This window comes from Pterocles gutturalis, unplaced genomic scaffold (assembly GCF_000699245.1).
Source record: "Pterocles gutturalis isolate BGI_N339 unplaced genomic scaffold, ASM69924v1 scaffold16305, whole genome shotgun sequence".
Classification (NCBI taxonomy): domain Eukaryota; kingdom Metazoa; phylum Chordata; class Aves; order Pterocliformes; family Pteroclidae; genus Pterocles; species Pterocles gutturalis.
The window spans coordinates 44740-64954 of record NW_010143770.1 but is presented as its reverse complement, the minus strand read 5'-3'; the positions used below and the strand labels follow the sequence as shown (position 1 = coordinate 64954).

At 38.1% G+C, this 20215-nt stretch overlaps 1 protein-coding gene across 1 annotated transcript in view; it reads left to right on the top strand.

Moving 5' to 3' along the window:
- Nucleotides 1-20215, top strand: part of LOC104470068 (rho GTPase-activating protein 21-like) — a gene marked incomplete at its 5' end in the record, with an annotated part of 46869 nt that overhangs the window by 10250 nt on the left and 16404 nt on the right. The window contains 9 exon segments of the mRNA XM_010084858.1: nucleotides 1684-1713; nucleotides 3218-5162; nucleotides 16536-16562; nucleotides 16565-16678; nucleotides 16832-16934; nucleotides 17025-17061; nucleotides 17619-17744; nucleotides 18773-19057; nucleotides 20139-20203. Coding sequence (XP_010083160.1) covers nucleotides 1684-1713; nucleotides 3218-5162; nucleotides 16536-16562; nucleotides 16565-16678; nucleotides 16832-16934; nucleotides 17025-17061; nucleotides 17619-17744; nucleotides 18773-19057; nucleotides 20139-20203 — 2732 coding nt within the window.

Genomic DNA, 20215 nt, shown 5'->3' with positions numbered 1-20215 from the left:
TTTATTAGTATATCCTTTGCTGCAATCACTTCGAGACTAAGGTAGTATTTCCACATACTGTATCATTTGAGGAACTAAAGGGAGAAGAGAGTAATATTCAAACTGCATTTCATATATAGTTGCAAAATAGGTTAAGTATCAAAACAGTGTGTGAATGCTACTAAGTGTATTGGTGTACTTCACATTTTTTTACTCTCTAAACCTCTTCTAAAAATTTGACCATCACCTTATGGTTCAAACAATAGAAATATTTCATAGTAAAAAGGCTGATAATGCTTAATTCAGCGTGTCATTATTAGGAGCAGATCTGTGCATTTCTTTGTAAGTTGTGATATTTCTCTGTAGGCCTTTAATCAGAATTATGACACAAAGATATTTAATATTCCTTTGTGGAAATGTCACGGCCTCTACTTTTTCTTTCTTGGAAAAAAAGTTCAGCTTTGTTTCAGTGATTTCTTGGGAAATGAGTGGAATGAGGTTGAAAGGAGAAATACACTTTCCATCATCAAAACGTTTTTTCAGTAACTCTTAATGAGGACTGGCAGTCTGACTGTCGGGCTAACCTGCAATCATGGAAACATACCCTTTATTGGGGTAAGGGGGGAGAAAGCCTAGCTGATTTTGCTTTGTGCCCTGTCAGAATGCTGTCTTTTGAAGAAGGTATTTTAATATCTGTGATAATTTTGTCAAGAACTGAGAACTGTTTTTTCTACTCAGTCTTCAGCTACAATCAGATCGCATCAGTTTTGGAATTTAGCCTTTCTGCTGTCAAAGTCAGTGAAGCATTGTTTGTCATGGGCATGTTTTACAAAAACATAAACACAATGTATTTTTTATTGGTCTAATGTGTGGATATCACAGGTTTTGAACTGTTTCATCAGCTGTAATAACTATTTTCTGATTGGAGGGGTGATTGTTTTTTGTCTTGCATGCCAGTAGTCCTTGCTCTATCTGTTTTCTGAGTCTTCAGCATCTTTTCCAATTTTCTTTTTTTTTTTTTAATTCCTACAACCTGTCAGGATCTTAAATAGCCATTTATTTCAAGATTTAGAAATATTTATCTTTGTGTGTTCTTTCCCTCTATTAAATGTGCCAGTGGAACCATGTCTTGATTTTTACTGTGACTGGAGGAAAAAAAAATACAAATCACACGAGTAGAGTGTTTCTGCAGCATCATTCCTCTAATTTCAGATGTACAGCATGAAAGCAGCTGCAGTCAGCTGACAGCTTGTGGTTATGTTCAGATATATGTGGGGAAGGGGCGTGCTGTTTTAAATGCATAATAAAGCTGTTGTTTCGTCACCAGGAAGTAGGGATGGTAGCAGCCCAGGGGAAATGAGAGACAGTAATATTGCTGTAGTGGAAGGGAAGTCGTGTTGCATGGAGCCAGAGCTCTCTGCAGGCGGCTGTAGGGATGCACCAAGGCAAAATGACACAGATGTATTTTGCTTTCTGTAAGGGTAGAGGATAAATGCGAGGAGCAGATAAAAGCCTGAGATGGACATGCTCACAAGGAGGGTGAAGTTTTTTTATGCTCTTACTGCCCTTTACCTCTGTTGGTACCTTCCAGTGAAATCAGTGTAGTTGTATTTTTAGCTTGCTGTATCCAACATCAATATGACAACATAATTCTGTCTTTACGTCTGTAAGCAGCTTTTACTATGTTTTCCTGTTTTCTGCCAGCTGCAATTTACAAAGGATGTCACAGCACTGGTAAGAAATGTACAGTAGCCATTTCTCTGATGGTTTTGTAAGGCATGTTTTTCTTAATGATTTGTGAGAAGCAAGAATATGAAACAGCAAGTTTGTTGGAAATTAGCTGAATTTTCTTCATAATGCTAATCTCTTAATTTGTGGTTTGTGCCTGTGTTGTTTGATCAGTTTTCTCTCAGTGTGCTTTAATATTTTGCACTTCACTAATGCTCGTTGTAACATTGCAGCAGTGTTGTAAATGCCTCGCCCTCCTCTGTACTTTGCTCCGTATTAATTTTATGGCTGCATTTAGGCTTTTATAACCTGCCTAGTGTTAAGACAGGGCACGTTGATATTCTGGAATTGAGCATGTTATGATTTGGACAAGAAATGCTGTGATATGATACTACGCCTGAGCGTGTAAAAGCCCTGAGAATCATTTTAATCTTCTGTTGCATTGGCAGGCTCTGCGTTGGCTCTTTATTTCATTATGTTTAAACTGAACGAAGTCATGCTAAAGTTTTTCAAGAACAGGATGTTGTTAAAGTGTACTGTATGCTTCTCATTGATTTATTATTTTGAATGTTCTGTTAATTTCACAAGGATAAATGCTGCTTTCCTTAAAAGGCTACAGAAATATGCAAAGTGTAATATAACCATTTTTTCTCAGGAGTCAGGCTCTTAAACATAAAGGTGCAAAGAAATGCACTAATGAAATTAATTTGAGATTGTAGTTTGTATTTTAATAGTGTGTGAACAGTAGTGCATATGTATGAATTTTCATACTGTTTGTACCTTGAAGTTAAAAATGTTACATATTATTAATATTTTTGCAGTAAGATTTGTGTGCCATGTACTGGTTCTCTCCTGTAAAATCCAAGATGATTACAGGGTGTTGGCTCACAACAAAGGTGTTACTGCTTCAATATATTCATTTTATGTTTAGGAACAGTAGCTTTTAGGTAGACAACATCTTAGAGGAGGTTGTGCATGTATATTTGTGTGTACTTGTCGTATGTACTACACTAAGTGAACAGAGTTCTTTTATAGACTAAGTGAATAGAGAATTTTCTAGTGCCAGATGAATTTATTATGCAGCATTTTAACTTGTCAAGTGCTGTGAAATTCTGGTTTCCAGCAGTGTGAAGCTTAAACGGGAAGGATACGTGAAGCATTATGGTATGAAAGCAAAATCAAGAGGGATAAAAATACTATGTTCATGCTCATGGATTTTGGGAAACCTGCCTCAGTGCCCTGCTTGCAGTATTTCCTAGAATTGGTCATTGGTTCAGCTTTCTAATTGTTGAGGGTGGGAATGTGTGTAATGATTTTGCTTGTTCTGTTTCTGCTCATTAAGGGGATGGGTGCTATTTTTATCTTTTTGACTAACTTTTAATCTAAAATTACAGATAGTGTGAAGTTTGTACTTGTGTTCCCTATCTTGAAGCTGGACCATGCAAATGCTAGATGGTAAACTTTTCCATCTCTGTCACTGCTGGATGCTCACTTAATCTTCTCTCCACAGGCGTATTCCCAAGATGCCTACCTGAAAGGCAACGAAGCCTACAGTGGTAATGCCCACAACATACCTGAACCACCGCCAATATGTTATCCACGCCTGACATCCACGGCTTCTGTTATGGCACAAGCTGGTGACAAGCTATCTTCTGACTTCTCGCTGGGAAAACAGCAAGTCAGTAGACCTGTACGGGCATTGACGCAGCCAGAGAGGGCCTACAGAATGGAAATACAAGTGCCTCCATCACCAACAGACATTGCAAAATCAAATACAGCTGTGTGTGTTTGCAATGAAACTGTAAGGACTGTTATTGTGCCTTCTGAGAAGGCTGTAGATTTGCCATCTTGTAGAAATAATCATACTGGTCCATCACACAGGACAGAGGAAGTAAGATACGGCTTAAAAGATCAAACCAGTCTAAAAGCACGGACCACCTCACCATCTTCAGTGTCCACTGCCATCGTACTTCCCCAGACTCCACTAACAAGGCCAGTTGATCCAACTGGAACACTAAGTAAAGCTTCAAATTATGTAGTATGTCCAGAAGGAATCCCAAGCACTAGACCTCCTGCTCAAGCCACAGACTCGCCCCCAGTATCTACTAATCATTACAGTTCTCCAACATCCCACCAGCATATAGACTGGAAGACCTACAAAACTTACAAAGAGTACATCGATAATAGGCGCATGCACATGTATGGCTCTCGAACAATACAGGAGAGGTTAGATAGTTTAAGAGCAGCTTCTCAGAACACAACTGATTATAATCAAGTGGTGCCAAATCGCACTGCTTCACAGGTACGGCGCAGGAGCACCTCTCATGACAGGGTTCCACAGTCTGTTCAGATCCGTCAGAGAAGTGTATCCCAGGAAAGACTTGAAGATCCCGTGTTGATGAAGGAATGGCCGCGAAGTGCTTCGCAGGATACTCTAACTTCACCTTCAGTTAATGCTAGGAATCACAGGGCTCGGTCATGGGATTATCTCAGCAAACAGGGTGAAGTGCTAGAAAATTTTCATTCTGAGAATCTGATTGCAGATACTACTGGAGACAGGAGGAAGACTTACAAGTGGACAGGGTTTACCGAACAAGATGATCGGCGAGGTATTTATGAGAGATCTAGACAGCATGCATTTCATATGTCCCTTCGAGGTCAAAATTTTTCTGTGGCTCCAAGTGCTTATGTTCCAGACAACAGGAGAACAGGTAGCAGAGCTTCTCTGCCTGGTTCTCATTTTCAGAAAATTCCACCAGATATAAAAATGTTGCAGCCTTCTCGAGATTTGCAAACTCCTGGAGGAGTTTCGAAACTTACTGTTTCACAAGAGAGATTGTCTCTCACACCAGCCAGAAGTTCTAAAAGTAGCTCTTTGAAGAGCTCTGCTCCCTGTGCAGCAAAACCATCGTTTCCCCTTAACCAGGACCTGGATGCTATTGCCAGCAAAGACCAAAGAACAGTAAATCATTTGCATCAGAGTGGTCTGTTAAACCAACAGTCAAGGATCCGAGCAGAAGGTACCCCAGATCACAAAACAGAAACTAGCAAAACCATCCAACCCTCTTCTCTGTCTCCAGCTTCTGCCAAACTTGTTCAGCCAACAAGTGAGAGTTTAACTACCTCTGACAATGTAGATGGTTCCATCAGACAAAAGATTAATGATTTTGAAAGGCAAGATATCCGTGAATCTGAAATTCCACAAACAGTTGTTCAGGAAAATGGAAAAGACACAGTCGTCATGCGGGACAAATCACCTTCTGGCCACCAAACTCCACAGCCTTTGAGGCATCAGTCCTACATTCTTGCTGTAAATGACCAAGAGGCAGCCTCAGATACTACCTGTTGGTTACCTAACGATGCTCGGAGAGAAGTCCACATAAAAAGAATAGAAGAAAGGAAAGCATCAGGTTCCAGCCCACCTGGTGACTCCTTGGCTTCTATTCCATTTATTGGTGAGTTAAACTATTCCAGTGTACATTAAATGCTTTTCTCTGCTAAAGATGATGGAGAGCACCACGTTAGGTAGCTGACTGCTTTTTGTAGAAACCCTTAGGTTGAGGGCCATGGGGGCTCTTTTCTCATGTAGAGTGATATTAGGTTGGTAAAACTAAAAATATTCTTCAGTGGAGGAAAAAAATGTTCTGTTTTGTTTGGAGTTGTGAAGGATCAGTGTGAAGAAAAAAACCCAAGTCTTCAGTGATTTGATATTTTTCTAGAATTTTCCTTAACCCCCTGGAGAAGTCTACATTATATAACTGCATCTGGTTATCACGCCACATAATGCTCTGGTGTTATTAATATGGACATCTAGCATTTGCAGCACCTCTCAAAATATTTTTACTTCTCTAGTATGAAATATGTTGGGAATTGAGTAAAGAGAGAATATGGATGCAAAACCATATAAGGGTGATTGGTGAAAGAAGAGTTTGTCAGCTGAATTGATAAGGTGAAAGCTTTCTGAGACTCATAGGGGATAGAGGAAAGCTGTTTCAGAAAGGATAGCAATAAAATGAAGTGAATTTGCAAATAAAGATGCTAATGTGGGTATAAATTAAAGTGTTTGTGGAAGCAGAGTGTGAGAAGGCACAAAGATTTGCCAGTGGGCTGTGACACAAACAGGGTTGCAATTACAGGGAGCTTATAAAAAGGGAGCTGAGCACTTTTGAGATAGTTTGGAAGAAAAGAGGAACTCATGGAAGGATTGTAACTAGTAGAAAAAAAACAAAAATCCAATTTTGGATATGTGAGGAATTTGAATTGCCTGCTGAAGAGAGACTTTGAGTGGCAGAGCATTTCTTTTCTACTCAAGTAGTCAATGCCTATGTTGTCTTTGCCCTGGTGGTGGTGCTGAATTTGGGTTTCCTTTTTTTTTGTGGCTGATTTAATCGTTTGGAGTCTAGATGTCTCCTGACCATTTTCCACATGGGCTGATTTATATCTGACTTTGTGTTCTGGAATTTAGTGTAAGTAGTATTCAGAAAATACTGAATTTTGGTTCTCAGACTCACATCTGTAAAAAAACAACTCTTAATACTCTTCAGGTTTTTTTACATACTAGGTTAAGGGAGTTACAGATACATTGTCTTATCCACAATGAAAGACAATTGTGTTCTGCAACAGCAATTTTTCTGCTAGAGTTATCTATAATATCTGCTACTAGATTGAAGTAAATAACTGAAAACAGTGAAGAAGTTTTGTGTGCACTGAAGAATGGAAATAATACAAAAGATATAATAATTCTGTTCTTTTGACAGAATTTTGTTAAGATGTAACAAAAATGCTTTCTCAACTAGCAGATGGTTTCTGTATTCTCTTTTCCCTTTTGAATGGGAGTTGTCTAGATTTTTTTTTTTAGTTACTGGATGTATCCATATCCAGTGTAATTTTGGATTCTTAGACCCTGTCAGTGTTTCTTTGAGGATTAGTAAAAGTTTGTAAGGCGTGTAACCGATCTTTGTGCAGGGTTTTTTAATACTATGCCTACAATCAATGTTGGGCACTTCATTTAAGTTATGTGTGGTATTATCAAAGAAGCCTTAAACATGGCAATTGTACTGCATTCTGGCAGCAGCTGAGCAGTTCAGAGAAAGCAAAGTTGTAATTCTCTGTTGCAGCCTCTTGGCATAACGCCATATGGGATTGTGTGAATTCTTATGAGCTCCTTAGGCTCTTGGACTGAAACCTCCTGAATAATCCAGAAATACCAAAAAGTGGTGCTGCTCGAGTGTGGGGATGATCTGAGCCAACATAGTACTTGTGGTTGTCTTCCTAGCAAGAAATTCTTGCGCTGGTGTGGTTGCTGTGGAAAATTTCCACCACAGTTCCAGCACATGGAAGATGAAATAACCCTCTCGGAATAGGAAGAGCATCAAATGCCATTAAGGGTGGACATCTTCTGAAGTCAGAATTAATATGCATGATTCTAACTTTGCTTGTTCCACTATCATTACATGTAATTACAGCTTCGCTTGTTAGAAGCCTTACTTATCAGGCAGATGAACCCCATGATCTATTTTGCAGCTCGGTTAAAGGCTATTTAACTCTCTGAAGGAACATCACTTGGATTTTTCTGGTTTTGTGTTTTGGTTTGGTTTTTTGGGTTTTTTCTGTCTGGTGATTGAGAAGGGTGTTATTTTGAATAAAGATACACCTTGGTTTTGGCAACCTCTTTGCTTCTCTTATGTTTATATCAACACATCTGTGTTTTTTATGATATTAGGTTTTATTAGATTAGACTATTTCAATTGGAAGGGACCTACAGTGATCCTCTAGTCTAGCTGCCTGACTAATTCAGGGCTGACCAAAAGCTAAAGCATGTTATTACGGGCATTGTCCAAATGCACCTTAAACACTGACAGGCTTGGGGCATCAGCCACCTCTCTAGGGAGCCTGTTCCAGTGTTTGACCACTCTTTCAGAAGAGAAATGTTTCCTAATGTCAAGTCTGAATCTCCCCGGTACAGCATTTAATCATGTCCCACATGTCCTATCACAGGATATCAGGGAGAAGAGCTCAGCACCTCCCTCTCCACTTCCCTCCTTGGGAAGCTGTGGAGAGCAATGAGGTCACCCCTCAGCCTCCTTTTCTCCAAACTAGACAGACCCAAAGTCCTTATCTGCTCCTCATAGGACATCCTTCCAGCCCTGTCACCAGCTTTCTTATGTTACATATATGTGTATATAAAACGTATATTGGATATGGTTCATTTCATAAATTTACTTACTGAAGTTATTTGTACAGTAGATCTTCAGAGTAGCATATCAATGTAAATTTGGGGAGGATAAATATTTTCCAAGGCAACATATTGTTGCCATTTAAAGTACTTTGTGGTGTGTTACCACTTTCTGCTGATTACAAGAAGTAGAAACGGCCAGACCATAATTTGGTAGAAATTTAGGCAGGAGTGGTTGGCTTCTGCATCAGTATTTTGTGACTAGCATGCTCTTGAGAACAACTCAGCAACAGGAGTATCTCTTTGTAAGTAGCACAGTGCCTCGCAACCACAAATAGAAATCCAAGCAGAGTTTCCATCAAGCTTGCTTACAGCAAATTCTTGCAGGGATATTGGTGGGTTGCTGAAGAACTGCGTTTTGACACTAGTCATTTCACAAAGTGCTGTTGTGCAGCAGGGAGATTCAGTTGTGGGTTGTATTTGCTAATAGAAATGAGGTATCTGTTCAGAGCAAAGCTCGTAGGTAAATGTAGTATCTTTTATAAGAAATTGATTTATTTGAAAAAATTAAGCAGGATAGTCTGTGCTCAAACTCTCCTTCAGATAGGGAGATCTTAGGGGATGAGGAAGCTGCAGGTTTTATAGAAAAACATATCCTGGTGCTGTAGGCTTCAGTACTTTCCACGTGCTACTAAATGCAGTCTATTTTGGTTAGCTTGGAAAGCTGCTCTTTCTATTTCAGGTCCAAAGAAAGGCTCTGTTCTTGAAATGCTGCCTATTGTTTCAACCTGTACCAGTTAGACTAGTGAAAGGTTATTCCTTTTACCTGGAAATGGTCTCACATGTTCTCTAGACTAGTAAAAGTAACATCATCTCTGTCAGTGACTATATTAGCAACTGTGGTGTTTAATGTACAGACCTGTAATTTGTACACAATTTCTCTGTTAGAGAACAGTGAATGGTAAATTTCTGACCTACAGGGTAATTTTGGATGTGTTAACCTGCACTGGGATGGAATTAGAAGGCTACTTAACATTTTTGTAACTGCCGAGGAGAAAAGATTGGTTTAGAATATTTAGTTACTTTAATACATTTCTTAGACATAGATGTTGTAAGAGTGACCAGCAGACTGCTAATCTTGACCACTTCCATGCTACTAATGGTTTTACTTGCAGGCAAACAACCATAGTGGTTTCTCTGCTAGTAGTCAGACAGACTCTGACTTTCACCTTCCTTTAAGACCTGATCTTCATGCCAGTTTTCAAAAATTAGAAGATATTTTTTATTGTGTTCCAGTATCTATTATTCTGCAGACTTTTTTCATAATAAAAGTGCTTGGTTGCTTGTTGATTAACATCTAGGATAAATTTATCTGGCTTCTAGGGAATTCTGCCCAACCTGCCTTTTATTTTTTTGTTACCAAATACTTTTTAAAAATAAAATTAACTAAGGAATTAGGAGATGAAACATTCTAAAATACCAAGCATTAGTTAAAATTCTCAGACATCTTTATTGTATGTGTGATGGCATTATTTTGTAATGCTGGGAGTAGAGGCTTATAGGGTTACCTTTCTCAGTGCCTACCTTTAAATGATAAGCTATGTACGTAACTCCAAGTACTTTTTTTTTTTGCAAGCGTAAGAGTTTACTGCCTTTTTTTAGTGAAATATGTGCCATAACTTTTATGTCTTTCTGTTACATTTTTGTGCCTCTTTCTGCAGGCTACTTAGGCTCTGGTACAGATGACTCTGTAAAAACATACATAATGCAGTTATGTTCTTGAAACTAGAAAATAATACACTTGCACAACACACTATGGTTATGATGGTAGGAATAGAGAAAGGTTAAGGGAAACAACTGGTAATATACTCACATGCAATAAAGAAATAATTGAAAGAATGTACTACGTCTGTTTTCTCCTTGTGAGAAGAAATAAGCATCAGGCAGAGAGAAATTCAAAACCTCAAACTTTTGCAGCAGAGATTGTGGCTTGTCAACCCAAAATGTGTGGATATCTTAAGGGCAAATGGTGGCTGAGATACAGACGGTTGATATGGTATGTTTCAAGGAAACTTTAATTTTAGCAAAAACCATTAGCAGTCAAGATAAATATGAGAATCTTCAGCCATTGTGATAATTTTTTTTTCTACAGGCTCTGGCCTAGCTATTCCAAGCTAGCAAACCATGAATGTAACTGCAATAGAAATTAGAGTTGACAGATGTTAATTTTTGAGGGACTATTGCTGCCATTATTTTAGCGATAGCATTGGCACAGCTTTTAACATGTCATCAGTGTTTCTAAGATAAGCATCTGTCTTCTATTTTTTTCAGGGTTTTACAGTGTGGCCTGCCAAATCGCTGTTGCTCCAGGCTGAAAATTTCAGTGTTTCTTATCCAAAGAACAGTTTTTAAATCACTGTGGTATTCTGAAGTATAGCAGCCAAAACACAATTACAAATTAGCGTTTTAAATACTGTTTAAATGCTTCTGTAACTCAAAAATCCTTTTTTACTTAAAACTTAAAATTTGAAGTCAATAATTCATAACCTCTAGAAAAGTTATAATTGAATAGACGCATCAGATTTCTTCAGTAATGGGTAAAGTTTTCAAAGCATAAATCATTCTTAGTATATTTTTATAACTTAAAATAATAATTACAGCTAATAAAGGAACGCCATCAGGGTTCTTGGCCAAAAAAAGGTGTATTGAGAATTATACTATTTTATGTGGCAGGGTGATACTGTGAAAAGGCACCTTTAGTATTGCTTTGCATAGAAAGATAGGTATACAGTTGTTTGTTTAACACAAGCAACAGACTCATAGGTAAGGCTTTCAGAATAGTCTTGCATGAAAAATAACCTTGGGAAGCCTTTATTCTGTTTGTGTGAAACTCAGGATAATAAACATTATTTACATGAGTGCGTTAGCAGAGGACTGGATTTGATCATTCAGGAGGCTTGTTTCAGTCCTGTGTTTCTGGGGCTTACAATAATGAATGTGCTCAGAATGCAGATGTGTTTCCATTATAGTCTTTTGACTACATGAGGATAATTGCAGAAAGTAGATATATGAAGAGGTTCTTTGTAAAGATAATCAGTGCTGGCAGTACTTAAAAACTAACAAACAAAAAAAAAACTTTTTAAAGGTTCTCTTTTGAAAATGAGGTAGCAAGTCCTGATGTATTTTCTTTCCAAATCGTGTTTTAGGCTTGGAAGTCTTTAATTTTTGGAGCTTTTGCCCTTGCAGGTTGAAGTATAAGATGCAGCAGCTTGTACTTCAAGATCTTCAACAAAAAATCACTGTTGTAGGGTATTTACTAGTCCTTTGTGCTATCTTGTGTGATAGCAGGGTTAGTTGTGTATAGTTTATTTTTGATTGAACAACTAGTTTTTGTTTTATTGGTTATTTCTGGCCTTTTCACAATGCAACTGAGATTGTATGCATGGTCCTTTTCTTTGATTGTCTTCCTGACAGGCTTTTAGGAAAAATGGTCTATAATAGCTTGTCTGTGTTTACCTTAAATCCATCTTCTTTTGTGATTTCTTGGAGATGAGGAGCCTCTGAGACAAACCTTTTCAACTTCCTTGCCTGTGTGTGGATGAAGACCTTCATACTTCTGGTATCCTGTCCTTCAACTCTCCTTTCTTCCTGCATTATTCTCATTGGTGCCTCTTCCTTGTGGCCTCTATCCCCCTGCTCCACGCTCCCTTGCTCCGCTTGCGCCTGTGCCTCAGCAGCTTTTGCTTGACCCCTCATGTCCTGCCTGCCACCGAGGTGAAGAGAGGGAGGTGGTCCACGTGGCTGTGCCATAAGGGAAGTACTGCCTATAGCAAGCTGGAGCAAACCTAAACTGAGAGGCACAGAGGAGGTATTAGACACAGGACAAGATTTTAAAGCTTTCATGTACTGTATTTAAGAACACTTTGGAGCAAGGTAGTGTTGTGCATTGTGCAGAGCCTGTTGTCGTATCGTGTGGTGTCAGGTACTCGTGCTTGGATAGGCTCAGGACGTGGCATGCAGAACAGTAGTTGACAAAGGGCTGGAAGTAAGGGATTGCTTCTAAAGCCAGTCTTGCTGCAGCATCTGTTCATGTAACTGGCATGTCCTGTCTGTCCTTCAGTAAAGAAAATACTGGTTTTTTTTTTAATTCTTCAAGTGAGTGGTTGATAGTTTCGTGCCTTCTTTTCTGCTATAAGCAAATAAACTTGCCATATAAGGTTAATTCTTAAATTACACCCCAAAAGCTCTAACCTGTTGTTTGAGAGAATTATTGAAGTGATTGGTGGGAGAAATCACCTTTCCCTGTTAATGATAGCCCAAGCATTCCTGATGCCCCTCTGGACTGAAGTTAGTCTGTGAATGTGCTCTCCATGTTTATACGTTATGATGCAGTTAACTAAACAAGTTCCTTAAAGAAACCCCCAACCAAACAAAACCTACAATCATAACCAACTTTGATAAACCGGGAACTCTTAAGACAGCTCCAGTGCAGCTCGACCAGTATGTGTCCATCTGACCCAATGAAATGCATCTGCAGATGCTGAGAGAGTTGACTGATGTCATTGCAGAGATACTGTCTATCATCTTTGAAGGATCATGAGGACTGGAAGAGGGTCCCCATTAACTGGAAGAAAACAAATTGTGCACCTATCTTGAAAAAGGATCAAAAGGACAGTCCAGGGTAGGCAATCAATTGGCCTTATATCTGACCTTGGGAGAATCATGGAGTTGGTCCTCTTGGAACTTACTTAGGGCACATGAAGAGGGTGATTGGGAATACCTAGTGTGGATTTACCAAAGATAAATAGTACTTGACCAACATGATTGACTTTTATAATGAGATGACTAGATCTTTGAACACTAGGGGGTCAGCAGCCTTGACTTTAGCAAGACTCTTGACCTTCTCTGCAGCACCATCCTTGTGCCTTAGTCTAAATGGGTGTGCTGCTGGATATGTAGAAAAACTGGATCATTGGGTATAAAGGGTAGTGGCTAAGGGTTCACATTCTCCCTGGGGTCTGGTTACAAGTGGTGTTCTTCAGGGTCTGTCTTGTTTAACATCTTTATTGGTGACCTAGATAGGAGCTCATCCAGTTTGCAGACAACACCAAACTAGGGGGTGTGGTCAATACCCAAGAAGGCATATTCAGAAGGACTTGGCCTAGAGGGATGGTCTGATAGGAACCTCTTGAAATTCAAGGACAAATGCCAAGTCCTGCTTCTGGAATAGGCTAACCTCCTGCAGTGTTACTGGCACCTTGATGGTGATGAAGACTGGCAACGTACTGATCTGCATCAATAAAAGCACAGCCAAGATATTGAGGGAAGTGATCATTTCCCTCTGTTTGGAACTTGTGGGACGAAAGCCCTGAGCAACATGGTCTGAATTCAGTGCTAACCCTGCTCAGAGGAAGAGGCTGGGCTGGGGAACCTTCTGAGGTTCGCTCCCCCCTGAATAATTTTGTGACTCATTTAAATTGTATTTAAGGTTCTCAAAATGTGTCCCCTTTTGTGTTCAAGGGTTCAAGTTGTTACTTTCAAACCTTCACGTGTAATCCTGAAAGACTGTTCCAGGAGATTCAGCTAGAATCTGACATTAAATATTACATTAATCCTGATAAAACTGTATTGTAGTAGCAGAGTATGGGTATGATACAGATCTGTGCTTTTCTTTCTAGCGTTTTTTTTTTTTTTTGGTGTTCATTGTTTTTTGTCTTTGGAAAATTGTCTAGTACTTGTTCCTTAGCTCCAAGTCCACAAAATGGGGGTAGTACATCCACTTTGTCTCCTTGCCCATGTGATCTTCAGTTTTGAAATCTCTAGTTCTACTTCTGAGCCTATTCAGTGTAAATTTGTGTCTTTGCAGAGTCACGAAGTTAATATTTTTCCAGATCACTTACACTGTGTGCAGATGCTCCCTCTCTTCGTAGGTCCCCGATCTCCAGCTGCACCGCAGTACAAATGCGCTTTGATACATGAATTTCTCTCTGCTTTAGCTAGCAAATCAGTTAATGCAAGGTAGCTGGAGCAGTGTTCCCTGTTTATTGCAAGTTTTCAGTCTTACCCCCCGTAAATGTTTTTAAATTTAAAGGCTCTTCCTGAAAATCACCTGTTGCAAGCATTGACCCGTTGCATGCTCATGTTCAAACAGAGGTGACGAGCGGCATCTTCCTCTTTGCCAGAGGTGCTCTGTCACTGTGCTGGCTCATTTTCCCATGGTTGGTCTCTTGGGTCGCTTCATAAACAATAGTGCAGAACCAGTTGTATTTGTATCCTTTTCTCAAATGAAAAGTAAAACTTTAAGTAGTCCTGGAGTCTTTAATCTTTTTGTTACAAGTATTTAAAGGGACACTGGTAATCCACAAGATGGCAAACTGAAAGAGAATTATTTTGTTTGGCCTCTCCTCTGGCTTGTTTGTTCTGTACGCGTCACTGCGTTTCGGACACAGTCGTTTTCATTGGTAGGTGTGCTGAACACATCCTTTTGCATACTGTGCGAGGAGTTTCGGGCTGCAAATTCACTGATTAATCAAAGAAACTGAAAAGGGAGACAAATGCTGTAAGCACTCAAGAGAAAGGTCAAAATACAAGGAATATATATAATTGTGTTTTTGTTTTTTATTAGACTTCAGCGGTGGAGCTTGTCAGTGCATTAAATTAGTAGGCAGTAACTCAGTGGTGTCCATCATGGTTTGTTCTATAATCACTTTACATTGTGTAAAAGCTTGACATTAGCTGACCTTCAACCTCTTCAGGGACTGAACAGAGTTATTTCCCTCCTGCACCAACGTAATTTGCAGTTTCTTTAAAGCCTGCCTATTTCTAAAACGACTTTAATTTTGATTCATCTGGGGATTAGATCCACTGTGAAGTAATAATAATTTGAATAATTATTGTTGCTTTCAAGGACTTAGAAACTGTTTTTCCTCAGCTGAATTCTTGGATTTAAGTGTTGTGGGAAATTGTGTAGTGGTGCCTAACACTTTCATATTCACAGCTTGTGCAGATTTATTTCAAGCACTAGCATTTTTGTAACTTTTGGGAGTAGATAAGTCTGTAATGTAAGTAACTTAAAGCTGGGCACTTCCAATTTGCATGCTATAAACTAATTAATTGTTCAGTGAGTAGTTATATTCCTTAGTCAACACCAGTATACTTCTCTGAGGGTTAGCTGCAGGAGGGCTAGCAAACGAAAAAGGCAATAGGACAGTGAGCTGTTGTTTTGAAATGAAAGTGTAACTGAGATGCTTCCTATTTCCTAGCTGCTGTGGAGAAGAGGTCTGTAAATGCCTCTAATTTATCACAGTGGACGCAAGTAAAACTTGGAATTTTTTTAAATTGTAGTATGACAGGTTTGCTGTGAATTCTTTTCCTTTCCCTTTTTATTGAAGTTTCTGGTTTGCAGATGGTTTTTTGGGGGGTATGCTTTTTAACATATAACTTCAAAAATTATTATATTTTTTCACTCTAGACAATTTAGAGAGCTGTTATTGCTAAACCTTCCTGTACTTGAATTATTACCTTGTTTTAAATTTACATTGCCAAACTTCGATGGTACAAGTGCTGCCTTAACAGAACTGTTAGTGACTGTTGGAAAAGCACAATGCAGCACATGCAGTTGTGTTCACACAAAGCGAAGAATAAACCTCTGTCTGTGAGTGTTCATTGATTTCAATAGGCTTTTCAGTAGCTCTGCATATTACAATTCCTAGCACCTAGAATACATTCATATTCATTACGGCAGTACAGTTCAGCCCTTGCTCGTGACTTGGTTTGGTTTTTTTTTCCTATCCCGTCTTCTACCAGCCTGAAGTAGAATTATTTTTCTAGTCCTAGTAATGTGTTCTAGAAGATGTTACGGCTCTTTTCTCAGAACAATTGAAAATGCACATTTCGGCATCTTCCATCTTGTAAGAAACATGTTAAATACTATAAATCCTTAAAGCGTTGTGGAGTCTTTCATGATGACCCTTGTGGCTATTGAGACTGTGAGGTGCTGGGCATGTATGGCATGCAATCGTTTGTATGAACAATTAGTGGAAGAACTAATTGGTATGTAGTAATGCCATCTTCTAAAAATATTAATACTTCTTTATTTGAATGTATGGGTGGGGGGTTGGTTGTTTGGATGCTGGAAATCTGTTTAAAATGCTTTTTTGTTTGCTTGTAACTTGGCTTTATTATTTGAACACTTGTTTAAACCAAATGGGTTTTGATAGTCCAAATGCACATCTTTTATTGTAGAAAGTCATCCTTACCTGTCTCTTAAGTTTAGACTTAATAATGTAATACGTGTGTTTTTCACTTATGCACATAAACAAGAATAGTCTACTTGAAAATAGTAATACGAGAGTTTAGCAAATAATTCCTGTTTCATTCACTCACAGCAAAATCTGTAACCGGGTATGATGTTCTTTGCCCTTATCTCTAATGTACAATTAACATTTTTAGGAAATCAGCCAGACTCCTCTTAAAAACAAACAAAAGTACTTTTGACAGTGTGAATTAATTGGACCCTTATGTTTGTTTGAAAGACTTCATGTTTAAGATACTTATTCTGATATCCCAATAATGAGAAGTTCAGACAGATGTTTAGTTTGAGCATTTGATTAATGCATTTAGTATGTTAATATATGACATATTACCTTTGTAGATGAACCGACTAGTCCTAGTATTGACCATGTGCTTCTGCTGTTATTTCTGCATCTGCTTCTCAAGCACCAGCTGTAACAACTGTTCCTCCCAGTCCCACCTCTCCAATCCCTTTAATTCGGCGACAGCTTTCACATGATCATGGTGAGCGTTGATTTAATTTTTTGTTTCTTATTCTCATGCAACGTTTTCCTTTTACACTCTGGAGAACAGGAGTGAAAACTGTAACCTCCTCATTGCTTGAAATAAATTGCAAAAATGTAACACAGGTTCTTACTCAAAAATTTCTGTTTGTAGAATCCATCCGACCCAGTATCCTGGATAGCCAGCCTGCTGCAAAAACCGAGAGATCAAAGTCATATGATGAAGGACTGGATGACTACAGAGAAGAGGGAAAATCGTAAGTTCATGAAAAATAACAGTTAATTTGGAGACCTTTTATTTTAAAGTGTATAAAATCTCATTTTAACATTTGTTTTTCTCCCAACAGATCCATTAAGCATGTATCTAGTTTAAAGGGGATTAAGGTAGGTATATACGTGTATAACAACTCCTGAGAATTACACATACTACTGTGACAAGTTGTATGAATTATACAACTCAGTTACACAAAGTGATATGTTAAACATAGACATGAAGTTCATTGGAATTGCTGCTCATCAGATTGTTCTTAATTTTGATTGATTTTGATATTTAAATTGATGCTGATGTTTTCCCCCATTTGATGCTGTATGCATCACATAGGTAAATGCGGTCTCTTTTTTTCCTAGGTTCTCCACATTGTCCTTGATTTTTCATTTTCCTCAGCTTCTAAACAAAGCATATCTATGGCGTGCTTTTGTAACAACTTACTAATGAGAATCTAAGACTCTGCACTGTCTCAAAAAGTATTCTTGGGATGTGTAAGGTCCCTATTGTTGTATGGAAACTTCAGAAATTATATTTTCCCAGGTGATATTTTTAGGGGCTTTTTGTTGAATGAGCTGTCAGCTTTTAAAGAGAGAAGCATCTTTAATGAGGAGGGATTGTAGAGAAATTTATTCAGAAGTACACTGTGGGGTTCTTTCTGTGATAATTTCTTTAGGTCACAGACAGCCAGAAATCTTCAGAAGACTCTGGTTCCCGAAAAGATTCTTCTTCAGAAGTCTTTGGTGATGCCTCCAAAGAAGGATGGCTCCATTTTCGTCAGCTTGTTTCAGACAAGGGAAAGGTACCTGTCATGTTTGGTTTTTTAACCTAGCACAAATACAAAGCTGGTGGAAACCTAAGAAACTTAAAGCCTTCCTGTTTTGCTTTTTTAATGAAAATATTTGGGATATGAGCATCAATAAGTCTGACAAAATTTTAGACCTGTTAGAACATTGACTTTAGTGAATTCCTCAGCTTCTTTTGCAGACTGCTTTCTGAACTGTCTTCTGAACTGATAGGATGAGAGGAAATGGCTTCAAGTCGTGCCAGGGGAGGTTTAGATTGGATATTGGGAAAAATTTCTTCACTGGAAGGATTATCACAAACTGGAAGAGGCTGCCCGGGGAAGTGATTGAGTGACCATCCCTGAAGGTGTTTAAAAGACATGTAGACATGATGCTTAGGGACATGGTTTGGTGGTGGACATGGCAGTGTTAGGTTTATGGTTGGACTTGGTGATCTTGAGAGGGTCTTTTCCAACCTAATTGATTCTGTTTCTAATTTTACATTTCAAAGGGTCTGTGAAGTAAACTCATTTCTGATGACTAATAAGTAGTAAGAATCAGTCTCTTGATAATTGCAGTTTGAAAAAAGCAGTAGTTTTCATGAATACTGTGGAGTAGAGTTCAGATTAACCTTCTGCACAAGTATAGACTAACCTTTAAGGAACATTGGGAGTCTGGAATTGCAAGGGTGTGTGAATGTGAGTCTGACTTAAGTTTAAAAGGCATGGGCAGGAGTCCACTAAATGTTTTTTACTATATTTGTGTTAATGCCTCTTGGAAATTCTAGTCACATTCTGTTTCTTGCTGCTGTCTGTCTGAACACACACTTAATGGGTGATCAGGGAGGGTAGACTATTGAGCAATTCACTCCTCTAATGGAGAACAATTAGCGTACTTTTGTGTAGTCTTTCCACAGGTCATTTTTAAGAATGGTATAGGTAGGTGGTTAGTCTTTCTTTTTAAAACTTCTGGAGGTAGCTTTTTTAATCCGGAAACATTCATTGTAACAAATAAGCAAGCTAACATATCAGTTGATATTTTTCAGCGAGTTGGTGGGAGCATTCGGCCATGGAAGCAATTGTATGTCGTTCTTCGAGGTCATTCACTTTATTTGTACAAGGATAAAAAGGAACAGGTAACCACATCTGAAGAAGAACAACCTATAAGCATCAATGCTTGTTTGATAGACATCTCATACTGTGAAACCAAGAGGAAAAATGTATTTAGACTCACAACTTCAGACTGCGAGTATCTGTTTCAAGCTGAGGACAGAGATAATATGTTAGCATGGATTAAAGCAATACAAGATAACAGCAACTTAAATGATGAGGTAATTGTATAATACATAATGCAGAAGCCATAATTCTTGTCTTTTAAATAAAAATTGATTGTATTTTTTTGTAATTAATACTTCAACAAAATAAATCATTTGCATTTAAACAGTAGACCAAATTGTGTACAGGAACATACAAGAAAATGAGGTGAAAGGCAAGGTAATGAGTAAATAAACTGAGTTTAAAAAAGCCTGTCATACTCATAATGAGAAAGCAGACTTTTGAAATAAATGAATTAATGTCGTTGCTGATTTGTCTAAAGATACACTTTATATTAAACTGGTCTGTCAGAAATCCCAAATCTTTTTTAAAAGATAATTGCAGTATTAGAACCAGTGCGTTCTGTCTTCAGACTTGCATTGCAAAGCGATGTGGGCAGTGGTACAGTGTGATGGGTTTCTCAGTAGTTAAAAAGTGAAACTTTGAAGGATGCCTGTTGATGTTTCTATGAATAAAATGTTAATGCTAATTATAAAAGGCAAACATATACTGTTGTATGTAACATATCAAGATCTGTCCCAATGTTGTCCTCAGTGCATTTTCATTTCAGTGATGAGCAACAGAGGAATATTTTAAATGTCTGTGAACATGCACATCTACTCAGATTTGAAATAATTATCCAAAGGAAAATGGATTGATAAACATTATTAGACAGATGGATAAAAGCACATTTGAATTAATGGCTGTTTCAGCTGTATGCATAGTAGTAATTAATTGTATAAGTACTGTGTGCACATAGGATTAGATTTTTCAGAATAGCAGGGTGTGTTGTCATTGCATGTTTTCTGCTTAAATGTGCAATTTAACAGGATTTAATCAGATTGTGTTGCTTTGGAAAAAAAGTCTAAATAGCAGCATTTGATTTGTATTTACTCACTTTAGTTTTCCTCATGGATTTTAAATGTTCTGTCCTTATTGTTCTCAAAGACTACCTGTTAGATTTTTTTTTTTAATGGTACTGGCATGTTTATTTTTCATACACAGCCTGTTGACAGGAAGAGTTAGTTATATTCTTGAAGTAAAAAGTATTTGTTGTATTTTATAAGATTGTAAAGCAGATCTCAATTTGTTTTATAGGATACTGGTGTCACTAGTAGAGATCTAATTAGTCGAAGGATTAAAGAATACAGTACAATGATGAGGTAGGTGAATTA